Source organism: Lissotriton helveticus, chromosome 12 (assembly GCF_964261635.1).
Source record: "Lissotriton helveticus chromosome 12, aLisHel1.1, whole genome shotgun sequence".
In the NCBI taxonomy this organism is placed as follows: Eukaryota; Metazoa; Chordata; class Amphibia; order Caudata; family Salamandridae; genus Lissotriton; species Lissotriton helveticus.
In genome coordinates, this window is record NC_136073.1 from 553,650,253 (window position 1) to 553,675,939 (window position 25,687).

General features: G+C 46.1%; 1 protein-coding gene across 1 annotated transcript in view; it reads right to left on the minus strand.

Moving 5' to 3' along the window:
* CPNE2 (copine 2) overlaps nt 1-25,687 on the minus strand; it is a 917,381-nt gene that overhangs the window by 265,284 nt on the left and 626,410 nt on the right. The window contains exon 8 of the mRNA XM_078671428.1: nt 20,469-20,567. Within this exon, the coding sequence (XP_078527554.1) occupies nt 20,469-20,567 (99 nt within the window). The remainder of the gene's footprint in view (nt 1-20,468; nt 20,568-25,687) is intronic.

Consider the following 25,687-nt stretch of genomic DNA (forward strand, 5'->3'; position numbering starts at 1 on the left):
TCAAACGGTTCGCCAACAATTTTGCGAGGATCTTGGGCTCTGCATTTAGAAGCGAAATAGGCCTATAGGATGCGCAGCGGTCCCGCGGCTTCCCCTCCTTATGAATCACCACAATGGTCGCAAGTCGCTGATCACGAGGGAGGGAGCCGATGTCTCGCGACTCCAGGAACATAGAACGAAGATACGGCGCCATCTTGTCAGGACGCAGCTTGTAAAGCTCGATGGGGAGACCATTGGGGCCCATAGCTTTTCCCGAGCATACGGAGCGGATAGCAGCTGCCACCTCATCAACGGAGAGTGCTGCGTCCATCAGTTCCCTATCTGAATCCGACAGGCAGGGCAATGCAAGGTCCCGTAACAGCAAATGTGAGTCTTCCTCTGGTCTGTCGGATACTGGGGAGTACACTTTTTGAAAATGTTCCGCAAAACACTCCACAATCTCGGCAGGATCAGTCACTCTCACTCCATCCACTCTCTCAATCACAGGGCCACGCAACTCGCCGTCTCCTTTCTATCCAACCAAGCAATCAATTTCCCCGCCTTATCTCCCACATCATATAAACGTCCCTGCTGCTCTCTACTCATAACTTTAGCGGCATCAGTTACCAACGCCCTATAGTCGAGTTGTTTAAGACTGAGGAGATGAATCTTGTCATGAGTGATACCCAATTCCAAATCCCCTTCCAACTCGGCTATTTCGGTCTCAAGGCGGACTACCGCCTCATTTTTGCTTTTCTTGGCGCCAGCAATTAAGGACAGCGCCAGGCCACGAATAACCATCTTGAAAGCCTCCCACAAAGAAACAGAAGAGGATACAGACCCCACATTCTCTGCAAAATAATGATCCAGAGACTTGATCAACTCCGCCCGGGTTTTGGGGTCACGGAGATACCAAGGATTGATCGGGGCCACTCGACCCTCAGCCCCATCTTCGTATCCATCATGAGCCACAGTGGGGAGTGATCTGAAATACCCCTAGCCAGATGTCTGACTTCCCTGACTGAAGAGGCCTGCGCTGCCGGCATCAGGACATAATCAAGTCTAGAGAGACTACCGTGAGCACCAGAGTGGAAGGTGTATTGCAACTGTCCCGGATGCAGTAGCCTCCAACAATCTACCAGTCCCAGTGTTTCCAAGAAGCCACCCAGCCAAGACTGTGATCTCATGAGATCCCTGGGGGGGGTAACGATCCTCCACACCGGAGACAACAGATTTGAAATCTCCACCCATCACCAAGATGCCTTCCGGAAGCCCCAGAATTACTCTCCCCAAATCGGCAAAGGTAGTAGTCTGCAGGCCAGGAGGAACATAAATGGAAAGCAGTGAGACAGTCTTCCCCTCCCATCTACCAGTGAGAGTGGCGTAGCGCCCCCTGTCGTCAAGGATTATGTCGTCGACCTCCAGAGGGAGGGAACCCCTGACTAGGAGACCCACTCCCCTAGAACCAGTAGTGAATCCAAAGTGTGCCACTAGACGATAACCCCGCTGATTCATGGCATGGCATGTATTTCCGATCAGATGGGTCTCTTGCAGTAACACTACATCAGGGGAGAGGCGTCTCAATAGCTGCAGCACTACACCACGTTTTATCCTATTCCCCAACCCGTTGACATTCCAGCATAATAACTTCAGCCCCCTACCCCATCCCAAGAAATGAATGCAGAATCCACCCCATAGCGAGCACAACACCCAGGTCCAGAAGTTAAACAATGCGTTGCCTTGAAACAAAGTGAAACACACACATACCCCCCCACCCCCAACAAATACCCAAAACACACCCCCCACCCTGAACCCCTGTGTTAGACTCAAAAGCCACCCCAACTTGCAGTGTGCCTGTCGCCCTAACATTAAACTAGTCTACCAAAAAGAAACACAGAGGAGGAAAGAGTCTCACCCCCCCGCCACCTCTGGGTAGTCAACCACAAATAGTGCAAATGTAAAAGTCATCGAACTACAGCTGCCAGTTGTGCACGATATCCAGAAATCCGAAACCACTGCTCACTCCTGTTCCAACGGGCCGCCCTCAGCTCCTTCGGAATGTTCAGGGCGATCACGCCGCATGGGCAACGTATCAAGCCAGTCACTCACATTCTCGGGGCGGTCAAAGAAAAACGTCCGATCTTCGTATTCCACACGCAGCCGAGATGGAAAAAGCATCGCATATTTCATACCCATGTCTCTCATTCGTTGTTTCACCCCCTGAAACCCAATCCTTTGTTTCTGAACAAACTGGGTGAAATCTAGGTAGAAGCTCACTGTAGTGTTTTTGAACTTCGTAGGGCCGCCCACCCGGGATGCCTGCAGGATAGCGTCTCTATCTCTGAAGATGAAAATTCTGCCGATGATGGGACGCGGAGGGGCGTCCAGCTTAGGCTTCCCGCCCGGCACTCTGTGTGCGCGTTCCACCGCAAAAAAATTGCTCAGGCCTTTGGGGGCAAGATGGTTTAGAATGAGGTCTTCGACAAGGAGATCCACGGCAGGGTCATCCGGTTTTTCAGGAACCCCGATAATACGTACATTGTTGTGTCTGGCCCGACTTTCAAAGTCCTCCAGCCAGCGAGAAAAGAGATCGTTGGAGGATCGTAGATTGCGAACCTCCGTCTGTAAATCGGACACATCAGTCGTAAGGCTGGAAGTCTTCAAATCCAAGGATTTGACTTTTTCGTTAGTCTTTGATAAATCCGCCCTGATCAAGTTGACATCGATTGCCACAGTGTCAAGCTTTAGGGCCAGAGCCTCATATTGTTGACCGATAAAGGTCTTTATAGTAGCGATGGCGCCCATGACATAATGCAGGGTCAAGTCATCCACCGCCGCTGAGTCTTCTCCCGCATCTCCCAGGGACTTACACGTACCACCGGGGGACCCCTTAGGATGAGTGCAACGATCCATGATATTTGATTGAATAATGCCCCCCCCGGTGGACGGTCTTGGTCTTTCGTTTCTCGCGGTCGGGTTTGCCCGCCATATTGGGGGTTGCGCCCCGGAGGGGCCTTCGAGACCCGGTAAAAACGGCTCCTCTCGATTTACCCACAGGGATCACCAAAAACAGGTTCCAGCCAGATATCACTCGACCAGAGACACTCTGTGGCAATCACACAGTGGAGTCGCGGGGTCAGACCGCATCCCGGGTCGCCAGGGCGGCCTCAAGACAGGAGAAGGCCGAAGAGCCAAAATCGAAACCGAAAGTTAACTCCGGGGATGCGAGCAGGGCCCCGTAGGCCGTTGTTGTTCAATTACTACCTGGGCACCACATTGACTCGAGCCCGGGGCAGTGTCATGGAGCAGGCCACAAAAGTTCGAAGTGCTGTAGTTACGGTTCCCGGAGTCCAAATCGATTTCTGAAATCAGCTATTATATCAGCTGGGTTGCGTCTTCAATAACCCGTCGTCATAATCAGGATAATATTCAGGATAGATGCGGGAGGTGGCGAAGGTCTCGGGAGCCCTGTGCTCACGCGGCCATCTCGGTTGCGCGCGAAGCTCCTCCCCAACTTCTACCCTTTTAATGTATCTTTCATATGTTTTGAGCTTGTGTGCGTATTCTATTGTGCTTGTGTAAGTGGATGAATGCAAAGATGAGTGAGTGGGTGGATAAATGGATTTGTGGGTTGCAAGGTTGAGTAACAGGGTTTGTGTTTAAGGGTTTATTGAGTACCTAACCCCATCAGGGACCAAGGAGGCACTTTCAATAATAAGAAATACCCATTGCCATTGCTTGTATGCACAGTAGTCAAACCTCTATGGCTGGCAGACTAAGCGTTACGCAAGGAGATATGTTGTTTTGTTGTGCACGCTGTCCTTATACGCCCTCTCTAAATCTACGAAATATAAAATAGTGCCAAAAGAATGTGCCACCGATGATTCAGGTTTTACAGCCATATGCCACATTTAACACCATTTCCAAAGTCAGTGATGATGTGACACACTCCGATCTGGACATGCAAACAGGCACCTATATTTTTTAAGCGAATTATAGATTGAAAACAATTGTACTAAATATTTAAACTCAAGGTGAGTTTCTGCCCTTTGGAGATGTATTTTCTGTTTCATCATGTCAGTCAGAACTGCTGCAAAATATTCTTAAACAGCAATCTTCCACTGAAAAGATTACTTTTAAGACACACTTCTAGATTTTACATCCTTGCTTTAATAGCTAATCTAGATATCTACAATGCAAGGGGTTCTAGCAGTAGGGAACAACTTCACTCCTTATATTGTTTAGCAATGATTTTCAACTATTTGCTAACATGCTACGGGGAAAAAACATTTGCCATACGTTGGGTTCGGATACACTTAAATCAGTAAGAGAAACTTTTACACCGCGATTCAGTTTGAAACCCACAAATAAAAAATACTTGCAATTATATTGTCCAAATTTGATATCTTCAACGTGAATTTCTTAAAGTGGTCATCTTTCAACTAGCTTTGGTATACAACAGGCCAGATTTCATTCAGAGTGTGTTTTACATAATTTTTGCAAATTGTCCTCCTCATAAAAATACAATCATTGTTCAAAATTTGCATACTTGTTTTCACAAGCAAATGTTGTCATGAGGAAGAGTGCTTTTCTTTTCTATTGATTGCAGCTGTCTGCTTCCACCTCAGATGTGTGCACCTGCGGTGCACTTCTACAGTGGAACCTTTCTGGTTAGCCTTTTTGAAAAACAAGGAAGGATGGAAACAAATATCATCGAAGTTATTGAGATTTCACTCTCGTCATTACATGCATTGAATCTGTTTCTCGTGGCCAAAATCCTAGTAATCTTCAACCTCCTGTCTAGTGCAGTCGTAACTCATGGGCACGCTGGGAAGTTGCCCGGGGGGCCCTCGAGCATAGGGTCCCCATGCAAATAAAATTTAACACAAATTTTCCATTAAACGTTTTTATTCTTGTGAGTGGTTGTGTAGGCAGGGCCCAGTACACTGTTTTGCCCAGTGGTCCATAATGCTGGTAAGACGGTCCAGCTCCCCTCCTTGGGAATATTGAATTTCTACATATATGTCAGTTTCCCTAAAGCATGGATGATGGAACAAGGTTTCATACGTAATCAAACTTGCTCGGACTCAACCCTCTCGAAATAACATGTAATACGTTAACCAACATGTTTTGTGAATACTAATATTGCACCACATGAACATTTCAGTATCTAAGGGAAGCTTAACTATGTGCTTAACTAACAAGTAACCCGAGTGTTTTAATATGGTTGCCGAGAACGCTGGAACTATTCTGCGCATGCATCTACTGCATCTACGTAGTATGACGTACTTTGCTTTTGGTGGGACTTCTTTGCAGCTGCGCAGTAGTGCCAGAAATGGCCGCTCTGAAACTCACATGCTAATGCATATGCTTCTGCCTAAACTAAACCTTGTGTGTTTGCTTAACTGCTAATGCATTAGATAAAATAAAATAAATGGGAATAGAGTAGGAATAGGTGGTATACAGTGAATTAATTTATTTTCGTATTCTAAAGTGTCTTTCTTTGACTATATTGCTAGCTCATAATTGGGCCTGAAGGGTGACTTGAATCGCCATCTTGAAAACCGAGTGCACATGTCCTGAAAAGTACTGCGAGACCTTGAGCTATGTCATTGAACAAATGCCAAGTCCCATTTTACCAGTTATGCACCTGGGAAGCTAACCTTCTGACCCGGAAAAAAGAATAAAATAAAATAAAATGTTTTACATTGTATATGAAACGAAATGAAATAATGCTGGGCGGAATAAACTCGTGGGAAATAAATTTATGGGTAGGAATTTAGAACTATTAAGTCAATGAAAATGAGATAATACTAGTATAGCGTGATGACCTCTCCGCGTCTTTCTAACCAATTAAATAAAGGGAATACACAAATTTGCAACATTGGGGGGTGGTACATACCCTGGATATTGGTATAACTAAGGTAGGCTCAATTAGTTAGATTGTCCGACTTGTCACAGACCTGTCACTGACCCAACGTATGCTGAAGGAGAATCGAGAGCAGAGTGCTGGTCGAGCACTCTGACAGAAGAATCAGGAATTTGCTGAGGGAGAAAAATCGATCTACCCAGTCGTTGTCCAAGAGTAGCTGTAGAGAGGGGTGTAACGCTGGCACTTAGCACTTAACACTTAGTGGAGGTTACCTGTCCTGCACCTGTCCTGACCTGTTGGCTCCTGTCTAGTCGGGAACTCTTTCTTTCCAGCCCTTGGCCGGGGTTGGTCCTCGCACTATTCTAGGTAAATATAAATCCGTGTGGTATGTCCTTGTACTGTTTTCCCTTCTTCACCCTTCCCAGGTACCAATGTCTAGAATTTTAATTAGGTGTCCAAAGATTCTTGTTTTGATCATTATTCTCATTCATGAGAAACTGTTGAATTGTCTGTACTGGTATTTGACTCACAAAAAGTGTTTATAAAAGCCCGAGTCAGTGGTTATTTTATGGTAAATTGTCATACTACCTATTATTCTAAGTGCCAGATCTATATTCCTCAGTGATTAGGAAAAATAAGTGACAAGGAATTGGTAAGTTATGGTATTCAGGTATAAATGATCAAACTCCTGATAGGCAGGAAATAGATTACCGGCTCAAAGTGTGTATGTTTATGGGCCCAGGTGAGTATGTGTGTTTAGAAATATCCTGAACTGGTAATCCCGCGCCATCATGGACCACACCAATTGTTGGTTCCTGAGTGCCATGCTAAGTAGGGAAGTCATAGTCTGAAATGGAGAAAGTTGAACAAATAATCGGGTTCATTGCAGCCAAAGTGCAGTGAGACGGGGGAGTGGCAGAGGAGCATGGCACACTTCGGTATTCCTAAATTTGAATCTGCCTCCTCTCATTTTAACTCAACAGTATGGGAAGGTGAAGTTGAGAGTTGATTTGTACATTCGAGTACTATGTCCATCAACTGATTTCTTTATTAGAAGCTGCCACGAAAGTAAATGTATGCTTCCTGTAGGAGTTCTTTGTGTCCTGATTAAACTGCATCACTGTTGCTTCAGATCTGTGACCTCTACGACCCCTGGCTACATTTGGGTAGAGTTCGGTAACAATCTGGCCTATCCTATTAACTGGTTTAAGTCTTCCTTAAGGATTATAAATTGATAGTGTGTCGTATGTTGACCTCCTCTTGCGCCTGATCCAATGAACTCATTCACCTGACCCGATATTGTTGCACTGCGCTTGGTCGCATAGACTGGGAAAGACACTCTAACTTGCCTCTGGGATTCCATCCTGAAAAGCGATAGTCCCACAAGCAATGCAGAGTCCACATGCCTGTCTGAGGGCCGAAAGGCTTCTGTTCAGTGCTTTGTTACTTAACTCCTGGTGGCTTCATTGCACTTTTTGGTCCTTCTCCTGGCCTGATACACTTTCTCAATAATGGGTGGTGCTAATGGCCGGCATCTACACATTTTTGGGAGCCAGAACTTCTCAATATCAGAGTTGACCCAAAGCAAGCAAGAAATAAAAGGTGGAAAAGGAGATGGAAGGAAGATCAAAAAGATAGGAAACAGTAACAAAGGTACAAGGCAGAGATAAAAAATAAACTGCAAGAGTGGGATAAAGAGACAGGAAGTGAATGATGGGGGAAGAAAGAGGAGTGATAATAGGAACTCATTTTTTGTCACCATACTTAACGAGATTTCTTATGCCCTGTTTCTTGTCATATACAGGCACCTCTGGCTTCTCAACTGGCAGAGCAGGCAGTCAATCTGTTTCTAAAACAAACAATCCAACATACCCAACAGACTCAGTGCTCTTCGGGTCTCTTTACTGGGACTGCGGCTTTGGCCACTTTAAGTCATGTTGGGTTGTATTGTTTTTTGCAAAAAAATCCTGGCATTGCTTTGATCTTAAATTATAGCCATGGTGGCAAATCAGGCATTAGTGTCACCTCAGTAGTGAATGTGTCAGGAAATTCAGTTAATGATTCACATGTTTTGCCTAAGCCAAAGAGTGCCTACACTGCTGTTCAACAGGTGTCACCACACATTAGAATATATATCGCACATTCATTCTGTAATATGCAACTCAGTCTTCAAAATAAATGGAAATCTTTACCCATGTATTACTGTAGCATATATAATCTTTTAGGAAAAATGCTGACTAGTCACTTCAAACTTATACATTCATACAAGCAAAGTACATTTCTAAAAGTAAAATTAGATAACATGCATATAAAACTGAAGTCAAGTTTCTTCTAAAATTATGGTGAATCTAAATATGGCTTCTGCTATCTGTATTTTCTTGTAACATGTATAGATCATAGTAAGAGTACCAGACATGTACCAAACACGAGCACAAAGGGTATTTGCGCCTAATGGAATACCTGCACACACTGGGGTATAAACCCAAATTGCCCTAATTCTTGTATTTGTGCATAACATCAGATCCTGGCTGAAGGTAATTGCTCATAGAAACTAGTATACACAGGCAATAACCTGCAAAATTGATCCAAACGCCATTTGCACATGTTAGCCTCCATTATTGCATAATAGAAAATAACCTAGAAATATAACGCAGACATGACAGGATGGAATGATCAGAAGTTCCTTGTGAACAAATGGTTAACTGGTCTTTTAATCATTAGTAGATGGAGACCTCAACCCTCACCAAAGATGGCCGACCTTTCATTGATTTCGCCCTTTTTCGCCCTTTTTCCTCTCTTGCTTTTATCCCCTTGCAGATGATTTCTGTATGATTATATTTTACTTTATCCACAGATAGTGTCCAAATGAGCGGTTGTGGGAGGTTTGATCGAAATTCATGCTAGACAAAGGCCTCTGAAGTCATTTTAGGCACTGCATAAGCATACAAGCAGCCCACACAACACTGAAAAAATGTTTTTATTTAAAATGGGAGCAAAATCTTCCATGCATTAAACAAAAATTTAGTTAAATGAAAATAAGGAATAATTGGCACACTTATGTGGTGTTTTAAGCTTCAGATAAGGTTTGATTCCTATCTGAGCGGTAACTGCGCGCAGCGTAAGAAATGCAGTAATTGGCTTAGCGGCCATTCTGCTGGTCAATACTGCCACAAATTGGTCATGCAATTGCAGGGAGATGAAGCGGTTCTGCACATCTTCCAGTAATCATCAGAGATGTCCCCGGGATCTTCTAGCTGCCAAAGAAAGGGACCCTGAACACCAGCTAATTCCCATTATTGCTGGTCTATATCTAAAAAGAGCAAAATTGCTGCTGTTAACGGGCCACAGCGAGGTGCTGGGCAGTGATTATAAATGTGCCCTTACTTTTAGAAATAATCCTTCTATTTCATGTCAGTCTGTTTGATCTGCTAGCCTATGCGCCTCGCAGTAAATACTTTCCCGCTCTGTATTTTTATATCTCTGGCATTTCCTCATTATCTCTTCTTGTTTCTATTTCGCCTTCTCCATCACTATCTTGCGCATTTTTTTTCCACCTGCTTGTTCTGCCTCTCGGTTGTCTATCATCGATCTCCCTTGTTTACTCTCTACTTAGCTCGTTGCATTTTTCCGCACTCCCCACATCCCTTTCGCTTCACCTTTTTCATGTCTGTTTTCTCTTGTTACTTATTCCTTGCATCTATTTCCTGTAGCCTCATAGCATAAATGTATGTCTCTCTTTTGATATTTTTTCTTTATTACTTTAAATTAATACAGATTGTATCACTCGTTTGATCAGAACCAATCAGGTTGCTCGTTGTACTGTTTGCATCAGGTTTTTATTTGTTGAGTGATAGATGTGTATATGGGTTTGATTTTCCTAAAATGACATTTGACTGTCACTGTTAAGGGAAATCAGGGAACGCATGCTTCCGTTTACCACTTTTCTAACTGTGTCATTAGATGGATTATGGCTGATATGGTCAGTAATGTAAACAGACACATTTGTAACTCTGGGGGAGGGGCGGGCGCCATGGTTCCTATATGCCTGACTGCCCAGCCTCATCACATGTTATCAAAAGGTCTAGATGTGTCAATATGTGTCCACGTGGAGACATTGTAGCTCTAGACCAAACGCCTACATAAATAAAATTGTACTTAAATATTTTGAAACATGTTTTTGCCATTTGACATACTCAGTTACAGCGGTCTCTCTCAACAAAACAACTTGTTACAAAAAAACAATCAGTTTTAGGTAGTTTTTATTTTCTCCCTTTTATTTTCTTTCCTGTTGAGATTACCCGGGAAGTCTATGTGTTCCTGACATTTTAAAGAGGCCGCTCTGTCCCTGGATGCGGCAATCTGATGGGTCTGTGAGTCCATACTTAATGACTTTGGAGTTCTAGCTCATTTTTAAGACACGTGGGGCTTTATTTAAATGATAATCTGAACTATACAATGCGGTTGATCTTTTTCAAGAGAAAGACAAATATTGTACGGGGGGGCGGTCGAGAGGGCTGGTGTCATGAAAAGCAGGTTCAGCTGTTTATTGGTGGCCTGAGAGAGAGAGAGAGAGAGAGAGAGAGCGAGAGAGAAAGAGAAAGAGAAAGAGAGAGGGAGACAGATAGAGATATTTTTGAACACGTCTGATGCAAAGCTGATATTGACCACAAGAGACATGAGTTGTGGAATTATCGAAGCAAAGGTGTTACTGCCATGGCACGTGGTCACTGGCTAGCACAAATTCTACACCTGAAAAGTTAAACTGTATAAAAAAAAGGGTAACAGAAAAAAACAGATGCAAGTGAGATATGCACTATAGTAACTAAGCCGGTCTGCTCCAAAGAGTAGCTTATGAGCTGCTGGTAGCTCTCAAACTACCTAAGTAGCCATCTTGTGTGCAGCCCAGCCTACTAAATTAGAAGGTATTAGTTCGCTGATTTAATATATGTATACCTAAATAAAACCCGAGAATATGTGTATTTTTTATAAACTCATTTGCTGCTGTTTGAAGAAACATGACAGAATTAAAGAAATATATTTAAAGTTGTTTTTTTCAGTGATAAATCATGAGGTGTTTGGGAGACATTACTAAGATATTACCTTTGTTTTGGGGACATTCTGCTATGGCTGTTATGTACTACTCACCAAGCGGTGATTACTGCTTTCACCCATGATCACGGCTAGTAATCTTGCAAGTGGTTGCCACTAATGTCAACTTGTCTGATGTTGCATTACAACATTACTATCATTAGTAGCAATCAACTTCTGCTGCCCATCTCCATGCACGGAGGTGTAGATTGTGCATGTTTGAGCTATAGGATGGTTTGGGACCGATTGCTCCTGATCTTCTTCAGAACTCAGTGTAGGAGAGGCAGAGGCAGGAAGGTGTAGAGGGGGCAAGTGGACGAGAACAGGGCTTGGCCCAAGTGCCCATTAAGGTGTCAGAAAGAGATTCATTGAGGGTGCCGCTCGTAGCCGTTCCTGGGCGCATTGCGGATTGGTTGGTGATTCTGAGACCCGAGAGGCCCTGCCCGGATTCCTGGTGACATTCTCTTACAGAAGCTGGGCTGCTACTTTTTGTGAACCGAGGGAGCGGGACTGCGAGTCCCAGGTGCTAGTGCGCGAAGGAGATCCAGCGCACCTGGGACTCTTCCCGCCCCCCTCCTCCCCGGCAGTATTTCACGGCTTGCGGCCCCCGCTCCGCGGGAGCCGCTCGTAGCCGTTCCTGGGCGCATTGCGGATTGGTTGGTGATTCTGAGACTCGAGAGACCCTGCCCGGATTCCTGGTGACATTCTCTTACAGAAGCTGGGCTGCTACCTTTTGTGAACCGAGGGAGCGGGACTGCGAGTCCCAGGTGCTAGTGCGCGAAGGAGATCCAGCGCACCTGGGACTCTTCCCGCCTCCCCTCCACTCTCCCCACTACATAATTAACTACCTACGCGCCTCGCGCCTCACGCCTCGCGCCCGTGCTAAGCCCGGGCCAAGGGCGGGCCCGTTTGAGCCCGGGTGAGACCGGACCGGGCCACCCCTCTAAGTTTGTGTCTAGTGGACTTATTTCCATACCTGGATTAGGTCCTGTGCAGCAGGTGGCGAACAACATGACAACAAGGGAGACAAGGAGCAAAGCGGCCACCCTGGTAACAGGTACTCTTGATAGTTTTCTCGTCAAGGCAAATACTGTGGTTAACAATGGACTCACAGCCCTAGAAAAACAGATAGCAGAGGGGCTTGAAAGTTCCCAGCGAGTTTCCCCGGGCCCATCTATGATTGTTAGATCCCCGAACTGCTGGATGTTACCCATCTATCCCTTCTGGATAGCATCGACCAAACAATAGAGTCAGTGTTGCAGCAGCTGAGGACACCATCTAACTCACAAAGAGATCGAGATTCACTCCTGACTATTCAAGAGTCGACGCCTCCTTTAATATCTCATCCAGTTCCAACTCGGGTAGTGGGGGATGTCTCTACTGTATCACACCTAAGGGGCCTTCGGGAGGGTGCAGTCCAGAAAAGAAAAAGACCTAGGCTGTCAAAGGGTGCTAAGAGGGCAAGAGTAGACTACACCTCAATCACCATTGGCAATACTACTGACGCCACGGAAACATCTTCTGCCGTGACTGCCACTGAAACGGTGAGCCCTTCACACCCTGTCTACATCCATACGCCACCGCCCCCTGGCCCGTTCATCTTTGGAGAGGGATTCTCTAACAGCTCGGACCATATTATTTATTCCTTTACTAACATTCTCAAGAATTTGTTGGACCCCCTGCTGGTCAAACTCGACTGCATCGATGCTAGACTCTTAGCCATAGAAAAACTAAGCGGGGGTAGGGCCGTCCAGCAAGGGTTGCGACTTAGCACTAATGGAGTAAATGGGACAAATAGTGGGATTCCCCTTGTAAATGTAATGTAAATGTACAGGAATTTATATAGCGCAAATCACCAAGCGGTTTCTAAGCGCTTGCTTAGGGAACCCGTCCTGGTATTCCCCTGTGAGATTACCCCGGCAGGGTATCCGCAAGGTGAAAGCCAGGCATCCCACCGCGAGGGGCCGTTGTGGAGATTAAGCAAGCTATTGCCCAGAGTCGCAGAGTGTGAACATGTGAATCGAGTAGGCACCGGAGCGAGAATTGTCGAGTCCATGGACATTTTAGGACTCAAGACCCCGCCGAGCCGGGAATTGAACCCTGGTCCCGGGCTGACCTCTGCTTCCAGGTCTGCCTCCTCTAACCAGTGAGCCACACTTCTCCACTTCCCCTTCCACCTAGTGCTCCTATTGCTGTGAATCCAATTCAGCCCACTTCCTCTTTCACGGCGAATATTCCCACAGTCACCCTACCTCAACCCGACCCATTACCTCTCCCAAGGCAAATCCCTCCGGTGCCTCTTCTCCGGAAGTCGAAGTTGCCTACTTCGACCACTGCAATGAGGCAGGAAAAATTGCCCAATGCAATGGCCGACCGCCCTACCCGGACTAGTAACAGCTTAAACCGGCCAAAAGCAGTTAATCTGCCTCCAGAGGCGGCGGCCTACACTGTAATCTTTACTGGGGAACCCGAGCTTTCTAGCCATGCGGTGGAATCTTTTGACTCCTTACGCAACAAAGTCATTAGCTGGCTGAATGTTCATCGGCCCCTTCCACCTAATTTGCGAGGAGAAGTACTGATGGTTAGGAGGGTCCCATGGGTTGGGTATACTGTTAAGAAAAAAGGGGGAGATTGTATCCTTGTAAGCTCTAAAAACTCCCAGATTATCCCCCATATATGCAATTGGTTCGGGAGTACAGGGAACACATCCATAGAACTGGTCCCGCTGTCGTTTTTCTATCCAAGTGGTGACGATTTGCACTTGGGGGCCAAGGACGGCTGGACTAGGGTGGGATTTGCTATCGATGGGTCAAGGTATAGGCCCCCTCGTCATGACATTTCTGCAAACAGCAATTATGTTCATGTCAATAGATATAGCTGCCTTGACCAGGTTGACTGACTCCCGATGGCGGCGTGTTCTGGGGATAGTGAAGGGGTGGTCCCGTGTATCGCTTTGCTGGAAACAGGGACAGTTGCCACAGTTAATATCAACTGTAGCCCTATTGCATCATCATCGGAGAGCTTACCTACCATTAGTACCCAGGGCTACCCCGCCAACCCGTTGCTAAGTTTATTTCATTATAACTTAACATCTCAAATTGCAACTGATCTGGGGGTCCTTGAGGGGCAAGCATTACTGGATAGGCCTTCATCGCCATCCACAGATAATGTAGGTGAGAGAGCGAGGGGAATGGCACCTAAGTCAGGCTCGGGAATTATGAAGGTCCTTTCCTGGAATGTTGCAGGCATGGCCAATAAATTAGATTCTAATGACTGGGGCTCCCTAGTAGACAGTAACGATATCTGTCTCTTTCAGGAGACTTGGGCTAGGGAAATTTACCCCAGGGCGGGTTATGCAACTTTCTATACTCATGCTAGGTGGAGTGGTAAAGGCAGGCCATCCGGTGGACTCGCCGTTTGGGTGGCGAGTCACATTGGCTGCAGAGCGGAGACAATACCAACTTTCTCGGAGGACATTCAATGTGTTCTTCTTAAATGGCCTCACGCCCTTAATCTGGCGATCGTCAATGTGTACTCGCGCCCAGTCAGTGTGTCGTCGGAATCATCCACTTTTGATGATTTATCTTTATTTCTGGGGCAATTACCCATCGATTGTAAGATACTGATGGGCGGAGATTTCAACTGCCACTTCGAACCATTGAAAGGTCTGAAGGAGGGTGCCTTAACTGCTGAGGATGACTACTGGGGGATTCCCCCTTGTCAATCCCCTAACCCGAAATCATGGTCCCCTCTAGCGGTGCAGATTACGTCCCTAACTTTGAATTATGCCCTGCGGGCCTGCAATGGGCGTACTCCATCTGACACCCCCTCATTGTGGACCTTTAATGGAAAGGACCACGAGTCTCGCTTGGACTACATTTTTGTAGATACAGGCATGTGGTCCAAGGTTTTGGATTTTAGGGTAATTGAAAGATCAGACAGCGACCACAATGCCCTTTGCTTAGATATGGCACACCCTGTGCCCGAAGAAGGGACGCAACTTACAGACCAAAGTGAGGACACAGGGAACCTAGTTCTATCCAACAATAGACGCAGGGTAAGATGGGGGAAATTGGTAAGCTCAACAGAGTGCATCACAAAAATGTATGACTTGGCACTCCCAAAGCTAGTTGCAATGGATGAATTAATCAATAAACCAAGAGCCTCCGATTTTAATGAAAAACTAGCCCAAATCCATGCAGATTTAGTGGGAAGTTTAGGAGAGGTTTTTTACCCTGAGGTGGGGACTAGGAAGAAGAGGACATTAACCTCAGCTTGGTACAATTCTACATGTAAAAAGATAAAAACCGAGCTGATTTCTATGATAAAGTCTGGCACCAATAAGGACAAGGTAGCAGAGTTGAGACGCAAATATAGGGAAGCCACCGCCCAGGCAAAGTCAGATTGGGATAGATGGCAGGACCTATCCCTGGCACTGGAAACCAGGGATTCAAGAACATTCTGGGCTCTAGTCCATACAGGTACAGGCGAGCTGAAATCAGCTGTGGAGCCAAATATTGCTGCCTCAGTATGGGAATCTCATTTTAGTAAATTGTATCAAGATACTCCCGCATTTGCCAATGAGGTAGCACCCGACACCTCCTATGAGTCCGCAGACAAATTAGAATTTACACTGGGTGAGGTGGTGAATGCTATGGAGAGATTGGCGTTGGGGAAGGCCCCAGGCCTCGACAAACTCCCTGGAGACTTGTTTAGATACCATCCTGAGATCTGGGGTCCTTAATTCCTAGTTATATTTAATTCCATTTTGGGAGGGATGGAAATCCCCTGTACGTGGCTGGGGGCAGAGATAGTACCGATTTTTAAAAAGGGCTCTCCTCTGCTTCCAGCCAACTACAGGCCGATCAGCCTCATAGACGTACCCCAAAAACTCTTTGCCCGCCTTCTCCTGGACCATCTCCTTGACTGGATGGAGGACAATGCGATCCTCAGTCCCCTCCAGGCGGGCTTCAGGAAAAACACGTCCACCATGGACCAGATCTTCCGCCTCGTTCTTCTTTACTAGAAAACAGTGGTGATCGAGGGGGGAAGTCTGTACATGGTGTTTGTGGACCTGAAGTCCGCATTCGATTTGGTACCCCGCAAGAAATTATGGGCGGTTCTTTAAGGAGCTAGGCGTTCCTCCTCAATTGCTACAGGCAATAATCAGGCTCCACGACGGCAATTCTGCCCAGGTTAGGTGCGGGAGGGATGGAGCGTTGTCTTCCAGGTTCCCAGTTCTCAGGGGGGTAAGACAGGGTTCTGTCCTTGCACCGACCCTGTTTTGCCTCTTTGTTAACAGTGTCATATCCCATCTTGATAATGTCAGGGACAACGATGCACCTAGGCTGGCAGGTAGGAGGGTTCCGGCAATTATGTTTGCCGACGATACCCTCCTGCTCTCCAAATCCCCGATGGGGATCCAACGGATACTGGATGGGTTTGGGGATTTCTGCAGGGCGCATGGCCTGGAGATCAACGCAGAAAAAAACAAATTCATGGTATTCAATCCCTCCTCAACAACTAGGCCCAACCCAACCCTGGGATCCGAAAGGCTGGAAAGGGTTAGAACGTTCCAGTACTTGGGGGTAACTTTTACATGAAAATCTATCGTGGGGTCCACAGATAGCAAGATCCCGCTTAAAGTTATCCCAAATGGTAGGAGCAATTTTGAAGGTTTCGAATTCATCAACCTTCAAACCTGTTAGTCCAGCCTTGGAGATGTACAAAACCCAAGCCAGAGCTGCCTCATCCTATGGTGGTGAGCTATGGGGCCACAAAGCTGGGACAGAACTCATCAAGGTGGAAAACAACTTCCTTAGACGCTTGTTGGCCCTTCCCCAAGGAACACCCCTGTTACCTCTGAGATTAGATCTGGGGCTCCCCACAATATGGGATGAATTGGCCATAAAACCATTGAGGTTTTGGCACAGGCTCTGGACCACGGGCGAACTTTCCCACTACAGGCAAGATCTCAAACATATCCTGGACCTAAACCACTTTGACAGAATTCCATGGGAGGCATATGTCAAGCGAGAATTCTACCGCCTGGGACTGCCTGAGTTGTGGGACGATCCCGAAAGAGGTTGTCTAGGGGTGTCACGCAAGATGGTTACTAAGATTTTTAAGGACAAAAGTCTAACCTCGCTCGTGTGTACATCAAAAATCGGCACCCGAACTGAACAATTTTTGGCCTCCAAAAATTCTTTTTATTTTGAAGGTTTTATGGACATCATATTTCCTATTCTTGCAAGGAAGCTTTTCATCCAGTGGAGGTTCGGAACGCTGCCCCTTAAAGCCCTTACTAGTAAATGGACAATGTCGGACGATAAAATCTGTCCTGGGTGCAGTGGGAATGACGAGGATGAACTACATGTGCTGTTTTTTTGCCCTGCCTACAACAGACCAAGGAAATATTGGCTAGCGCCACTGTGCAGGAATCTGGGCATCAGAAACTATTTACAATCATATAGAATCCTGAAGACAAGTACCCTGCATTATATAGTTTTTGCAGTTGCCAAGTACTTAATGGCCATGTGGCAGATAAGGGGAAAAGTTTTGAAAGGCTAATTTCCTACTAAATGTGTACTGGACTGTAACGAAATGCAGCTAACTGTGTTCGCAGTACCTTTGACCTCCCTGGAAACTGAATTGATTTGTTTGTTGCTCCTTGTTCTGATTTTACTGTATGTTTTATGTCTTTTAAATGTTTTCTAATGAATCTTTTATGGTCTCAAATGGCCAAAATAAAGAATTTTTGGATTGGATTGGATTCATTGAACCAAACCAAGGGCTCAGATTAGGCTGGCCCTGATTGCAAAACATCTGTAAAGACATTTGTCTGGACTTTAAGTGAAGGCAAATGTAGGTCCATTTAATAAATTGGGTTTTTGTTTGAGGGGGATGAAAACCCTTTTTAAGCAACAACCACAATCGTTGTGAGGTTGATTCACAAAAGTCACTGAATTAACCTGTGCTTAACCCTCTGGTAGCTTGGCATAAAAGCAGTCAGACTTAATTTAGAAGTACTGTGTTAAGTATTTATGCAGCACACAAACAGTAATAAAGTGAAACCACAACATTAGAAAAACACCGAAGCAATGTAGAATAGCGATCATTTTAATAAATAAAATAACACCAAAACAAATTAAATCTGTTCAGTAGTACCAGAATTGTACATTTTTAAAGTTGTTAGTTAAATCTAGCACCTAAAAGATGAAAGCACCAACCAAGGGTATCTGGTTGCGCAAGACTGGGGGAAAAGTCACAAATTAAGGGTGACTGCAATGAAACACAGGTGGGATACATTAGGTGTAATGCACCTGGCTTCGGTTTACCTTCTGACTTAAAAGTTTCGAGGTAATCGTCCAGGAGAAGGTAGAGTTCAACAGGGCAAGGCAGCAGGCCGTGTCTCAGGTGGCAAGTCTTGGTGAAGCCCTTAATAATGTTGGGAAAAAGCTCAGAGTAGGAGAAGCTGGATTTCCAGGCTGAGACGTGGGTCGTCACCAATGGGGAGCCTGTCGCCCCTGAGCCCAGTGAAGATTGTTACAGTCGAACAACTTTTTGGAAATCGAAAACCGCCATTGGGATAAAGCTGCAAGCCATAGCTGAAGAGGACTCCAGGAGGTCAGATACTGTCACACGGAGGTCCCGCTGAAGAGGGTTTGCTGCTGTGCAGAAGAACGCACCGGGAGCTACTGCAAAGGCAGGCAGACTGGCAATGCACTTTGGGCAGATCATCTGGCAAGAAGGTCCTAGTCTTCTGACAGTTGTCTGGCACTTTTTCCAAGAATTTTATCTAAGTCCCAACTTTTTAGGGTTAGGCAGGTGCAGCACTTCTAACACCACTTCAAAAGGGTCTAGGACTTGGGGGGCACCGCAGAGGGTTATGACTCACTCCAGGCAGAGGTCAGGTGCAGGGGTTAAGGTCTCTTAGAGCTGTGATGTCCCTGTAGGAAGCCAACTAGCCACTGGAGTCACTCTGATAGTCCTCTGCTCAATGAGATGATTCTCCTACCTTCAAGTAGCAGAACAGTCCTCTGAAGAACAAGGCAGGCCTCAAGCAGCAGGGAAGTCCTCTGGTAGGGCATTGCTTCCGAAGTCTTCCACAGGTCCAGGAGTGTACTTAAGAGGTAGATGAGGAGGTAGCATATTTACACCTGCCTGCAGTCTTTGAAGTGGGGGTGATATCCTGGCCACTCCCACATCTGGTTCTGGAAAGTTTTTCCTATCCCCTGCCAAGGCATTAAGAAGTTTAAGGTCACAAAGACTAGTGTCAGGATAATTTGTGAGTGTGCTTCAGGCAGCATGAGGTTGAGTCCCACCTCGCTTTCTTATTTTTCTGCTTGGACTTCAACTTATGGAAGGTCTTGGAATGCAAAGAACACTTCTCACACGAAAGGCCACGAGACTCAGTCTCTGCCCTCGAGTTGGAGCAAGAACAGGACTTAGATGAAGCCTCTGACTTCTTCCTGTGTTTAGCGATGTACAGTGTCACTTCATGGTCCTGGATCGGCTTTGGGTGCATGAGGGCACACTCATTGCATGAGTTAGAGTCGTGGCCAGAGTCCAAACACCAAAGACACACCTCCTGCAGGTCTGGAACCAACATCTATTTTCTGCAGTCACAACATGGTTTGAAGCCTGCAGTTTTAGGAGGAGACATTGTTTCCTTGCACACTAAATGTGGTTTAGGGAGTCGTTGAAAGATCAACAAAAGTGGGAGTGGCGCTCTGGATCCACATTCAAAGGAGCAAGAAAATAAATAACCTAAGGCGGCACAGAGGGCCGCCTCTTATCCCAACTCGGTCACCTCAGAGGGAGCAACGAAGCCCACACTGACTACCTGGGGAATATTTGAAAGGTGAGGAATCTGTGGTTAGAAAAATCCACCAGAAAAATTACCTGCTTAGTTATCTCACCTTAGTAGATTAAGGCATATGTTCCTGTGGGTTGACATTTCCTAAAACCCAACAGTATTTTTTTTTCTAACAATAAATGTGTACATTCTTCCTAATTCATACTCAACTTTCTTTTAAATATCATGTTTTCATTTAGTAGTCATTTGGTCATTTTTCTGTAGCTTGTCTTGGCTATCTTACAGCTTTACAAATATCTACAAATCAAGCTTGATGATGATCAATTTCATCAGGAATGTATTCATAAGGAGGAATACCTTATCTTTCATTAGGAATTTATTCATATGGAGGAATACCTTATCTTAATTGATCAGCCTATCATTATACCAACCCTCCGATGTGTTAAGCATCTGGGATTGCATTCTGATTATTGGCTTATTAACAAAGCTTATTCCTTCAATATTGCAACCACTATCCCTGTGAATTATTATTAGGCGTTCTTAGGTTATTCATGATCATGTTATGCAAATCATACATATATTCAAATGTACATGACACTACAGCTGGTGTAGAAGGCATGCACATTTGTTGGTGACTAACAACAAATGGACATAAGCTTATATTTAAATTCTGTTATAATTACTCTGTGTTAACTTTATGAAGAGACTTACTGATCTACCATCTTGTGCTTCACAAAGCTTAAGTACACAGGTCTGGAATTCCCCGATGAAGTCATGTCCTCCGTCATTATCATAATCATAACATTGAACCTGAAAGGAAAATACATGATGTTTACTCAACAAACCAAAATTAGACTCCCTGTGTGAGAACACAAGGAATTTTTTATTGAGGAACATTGGTTATATTATATGAAAAATTAGAGAAATTCTGTACATCCATCTTCAAAGAAATAAAGCTAATGTTCATTTAGTTAAACACACGAAGAGCGAAACAAGGCAAATCAGGGAGCCTGTAGTCTCAAAGCCACATGTAAACATATGAAGGTAGGGTAGTAGATAAATACTATGATGTAAACAATCAGAATTGCACAAGTTAACACACACCTTGCAATATAAGTGTTTTTTTCAAGTACTTTTCATGATTCATGCTTGCTTTCAAATTTCAGTACTAATGGGCACCTTAAACCCACTCTGCATAGTAAGTTTCAAGCATGCATCTTTTTTGCAACAGCGGCTTCTCAAAAGACTATCTCACAAGAGCACCTATGAAATACATTGTTATACTAGGTGGATTCTGGTAAAAAAGGGTGAATCCCATATTTTTCCTAATAGAGTACTGCTAGTCATTAGGACCGCCAACTTTAACAATATGTCCCAAAATCTGCCCACCCGCATGCAGCGCATATTGAAGACAATCACATACCCCTAGTCTTTGACACCGCTGCTATAACACTCCACCTTATGATACAATAAAAGGGTCAGCAGCAAGTTACTGACACCGCTACTTTACAGGTGCTTCAATTGGTGGTATGGGTCTTAAGGCACTGACCTGACTACTCTACTGCCAATAAAACAACAAATGCAATTTATTGTGCCCATCAAACATTGATTTGCATTAAAAAGGTGAACATTTCATTAACCATTAATTATTTGCTGCCCAGTCCACCTTACCTGTGTGTGTGGGGAGCAGTAAAGGTAGCTGGCTGCTTCCCCAAACTGCGACATGCATTATACATAGACGTTTTAAGGTATGGGCAACGTGGGCTCTAGGTCAGGGCACCAGCCTTTCAGGGTATCCCCTGATAGAGCCTCCTCTGTTCTGCACAGAATCTCGCCTAATGAGCATGAATAATTTCTTAAACCTATTGTTTAAAATACAGTTTTCCTTAAATGTATTACTAAGCTGGGTGATGTGTGAGAGTCTATTACAAACATTTGGCAGAGAAACATTGTGTTTATGTTTCAACCAACATCCATAACATTTTTTTTAGATCAAAACAGGACCTCACATATGAGGAATGTGAGGGTGTCACAGAGGTTACTTGCAGTAACATTAGTGAGCTGCTACTGTGTTACAATATTGAAAACACACTTCACTATCCCTGAATATTAGATGTAAATACATTCAGAATTTGGACGAGTGTGCATGCCCACTGTCTTTTCCTGGCCAAAGAGGGTATAGAAGAGCTGAAACTGGATCATGAATTCAAAATTGTCCCGAACAGGGCCCCCAAAATATGTTTGGCCCAGAGCCCCATAAATCCTTAAGATGCCCCGGGCGTTATACTTGTGCTTTTGTGCCCCCGAGGCTAAATTTCTTTCTCTTCATACTGCTCACGGTGGTTGAACTGGCACAGTTGTACTGTGAATAGTCTTTTTTTTTATTTCAGCATTTCCAATATAAAATGAGAATTTAAAATAATGAGTGAACCTTGAACCATGTCTAACCCCTCATTATAAATAGTGCATTTTCATTTTGCGGGGCAGTATCTGTCCTCTGGGAACTCCCACATACTCCCTGCCTCCGTACTCCCGACACTTCATTCCAAGCTGCAGGCTTTGGTTTCTGGCAGCTTGTAATCGCCACCAAAAGTTTCAGTTGCTGACAGTCCCAGGGTCCGGAGACAGGAGAAAATATTCGCTCATATGATGGGACTTCTTTTTCTAAATGTTTTGTTTGTAAAGCTTCTGACCATAGAGAACTCCAGGACTATCATCTGTCAAAGTTGTCTGAATTAATGCACAAGATATACAGCATTCCCTAGCTGATGAACCCGCGGAGCACTTCCTGACAAATATCTCTAAAAATGCTGAATGGGTTTAAACAAAATAAAAAAGCGTAAAGTTTTAGTTTCATGCCAAGTGTATTATAATCACGCTCAGCGGTTTTTTCTACAGTTGCAGGCAGATTTTTTAATTAGAGATTGGAGGAGGAAACATTTTTTTCACCCTCATTGTAATAGATGAACAAAAGATTTGATAAAATTTCCACAATGCTTATGTTGTTCTGAACCCCCAAGCGACTGCCAAATTCCAGTCAGATTTGTCAATACTGCAGAGTGGCTGTTCATGAATATGTAATGTAACGTAACAATTATGCATACATATTACCCAGATAGGTATATAAAATCATACATATATCCAGAGTCGCAGTCACAACTGTACTTTTTTTTCATTTCGCTCACCATGGGAATGGCATTTTTTGGCTGTTTAATAACTTAGGTGGAGTTTGAAAATGTTAGAAATGGGGGTCTCTAATTGGCAGAGGTAAGAACCTTAGTCCAAGTAGGGATCCTTGCTTCTAGTCAGGGTAAGGGGGATACACACTTCAGATAACCCCTGCTTCCCCCCATGGTAGCTTTGCACAAGCAGACAGGCTTATCCCAAAGGCAATATTCACAGTATTTTTACTCAAAACACACAGTAATATAGTGAAAACACCACAAATGGAGACCACACCAGTTTAGAAAACTTAGGTATCTTTATCTAAACCCAACAAAACCAAAACAACAAAAATCCAACGTACTTGTAGTAAAATAGTACTTAAAAACAGTTTTTTCCAAAAGAAAGCTTGTAGAAAAAAATAGCTCCACCTAGGGCTATTAGGACGTTGTGACACCAATAAATCCAAAGTACGGCACAGACCGCGAGGTGCGCGGTATCAGGCACGGAGTGCATCAGGCACGGAGTCACACGGACCCCCAAACAAACAGTACCTTGGAAAATGAAGTCTATGACGATGCATGGCATCGTGGAGGTGCGGTGTCAGTGCAGATGTCAAGGCCGGCTTTCTGACTGCCACGTGGAGGCGAGGCATTGTGTCCACGAGGAGGAGACGTGTCGAATCCAGGACAGGGGAAGTCAGTTGGTTGGTGATGAGGAGACTGTTTCGGTGAGACAAAGAGAAGTCGGTGAGTCGTGGAGTCACCCTCAGTTGTTATCAGTACCATGATAACTCGATGCAGACACTCGCTGTCACAGAGTTGGTGCGAGTACTGGCATCAGGAAGGCCGATAACTGCAGGAATCGGTAAGAGTCAAAGTGCGTTGGAGCTGTGGTGCTGGCTAGGCTGTGCCCTGTGCACTTCACTAGCAGTTCCCCTGGCCTCTGTGCAGGTCGCGGCAGCAGAGCTGATGGCATCGGGGATGGGTTTTCTTGCTTCTCTTAGGTTTCTTCCAGCTCACACCAGCAGGAATAACCTCCCGAGGCCCAAAACTGGAACAGGCACCTCCTAGCAGGTCTGTACTCTCAGCAGTATAGGTCTGAACTCTCAGCAGTACAGTTCAGGGGACCTGGTGGTGAAGTCTTTATGACCCGTAGACTTCAGAATAGGAGGCCAGCACCCACAAGCATTTGGAGATTCTTCTTCAAGCAGGTTTCTCCGCAAAGTTCCAGTCTTTGTCCTTTCCTTGGCAGAAGCAGCAACTGCAGGCCAACCCGACACAGCAAAGGGGCAGTACTCTTCCTCACAGTTCTCCAGCTCTTCTCCTTGGCAATAGTCCCTCTTGAGTCCAGAAGTGATCTAACATTCTGTGTTTTAAGGTCCACTACATATACACCAATTTGTCTTTGTTCTTCTTCTTTCTGCCAGGGTCTCTGAGCCCAGTCCAAACCAGTTCTGACCGCATTGGTGCAGTAAGACCACAGAGGGTGTAGATAGCATTGTTCAAGGGAGACAAGCGACTGCTGAGCCTGTGTTCAGGCCTGGTCGCCCCCACGCTCCTCTGCTGCTCTCTGCCTTCTGATGCCGCTTCCTGTTCCAGATTCCTGCTCGGGCGACCCAGCTGCCGCTGAGCCGCCCGCCCACACCAGCTTCTTCCCGCTGCTGTCTCCCTGCGGCCCCGCCCCCCGCCAGCCCATTCGCCGCCCCGCTCCCGCCAACCAGCTGATCCGCCCACCCGGCTCCTTACTTAAGGGGACCGCGTCCACCTGATCGGGAGCGACTGCTGAGCCTGTGTTCAGGCCTGGTCGCCCCCACGCTCCTCAGCTGCTCTTTGCCTCCTGCTGACGCTTCCTGTTCCAGATTCCTGCTCGGGCGACCCAGCCGCCGCTGAGCCGCCCGCCCGCACCAGCTTCTTCCCGCCGCTGCCTCCCTGCGGCCCCGCCCCCCGCCAGCCCATTCGCCGCCCCGCTCCTGCCAACCAGCTGATCCGCCCACCCGGCTCCTTACTTATGATGCCCTCGCGTACGCGCAGCGTTGACGCACAGCGGGCGCGCCGATTGTGCGCCGAAGGTGCGCCAAAGGTAAGCCCGTCTGCGCCCATCCGCGCCTGGCCAGCGCCCAGCGCCAGGACCCCTGGCACCCGATGGACCTAAGATGCCGCCACCCTCATCGCACTCAAACCCGAGCGAACAAGAGCCTGCCACCGAGCCACCCCGAGACACACCCACGGACCCTTCACCTGTCAAGCCTGCAAGTTCACCTGCCTCCGGACCTGCACCACAGCTACCAAGCCGAGCACCCACAACAGCCACCTCAAGTGCATCCTGCTCAACACCCGCTCCGTCCACAGACACGCCATCGAACTTTGGAACCTGCTCGACACAACCTCACCAGACGTCACCTTCCTCACAGAAACCTGGATGAACGCCTCCTCAGCACCAGACATCGCCATCCCAGACGGATACAAGATCATCCGGAGAGACCGCGCCAACGAGATAGGAGGAGGCATCGCCATCGTACACAAGAACACCATCCGCATCACGAACGACTCCAACGACAGCTGCGCCGCCACCGAGCACCTCCACTTCCAGATACACACCGACCCCAAGACAACCGTCAGAGGCACCCTCATCTACAGACCCCCGGGACCACGCACACAATTCAGCGAAGACATCACTTCATCAGCCCGCACGCCCTCCCCTCCACCGACTACATCCTCCTAGGGGACCTCAACTTCCACCTGGAGAACAACAAGGACCGCTACACC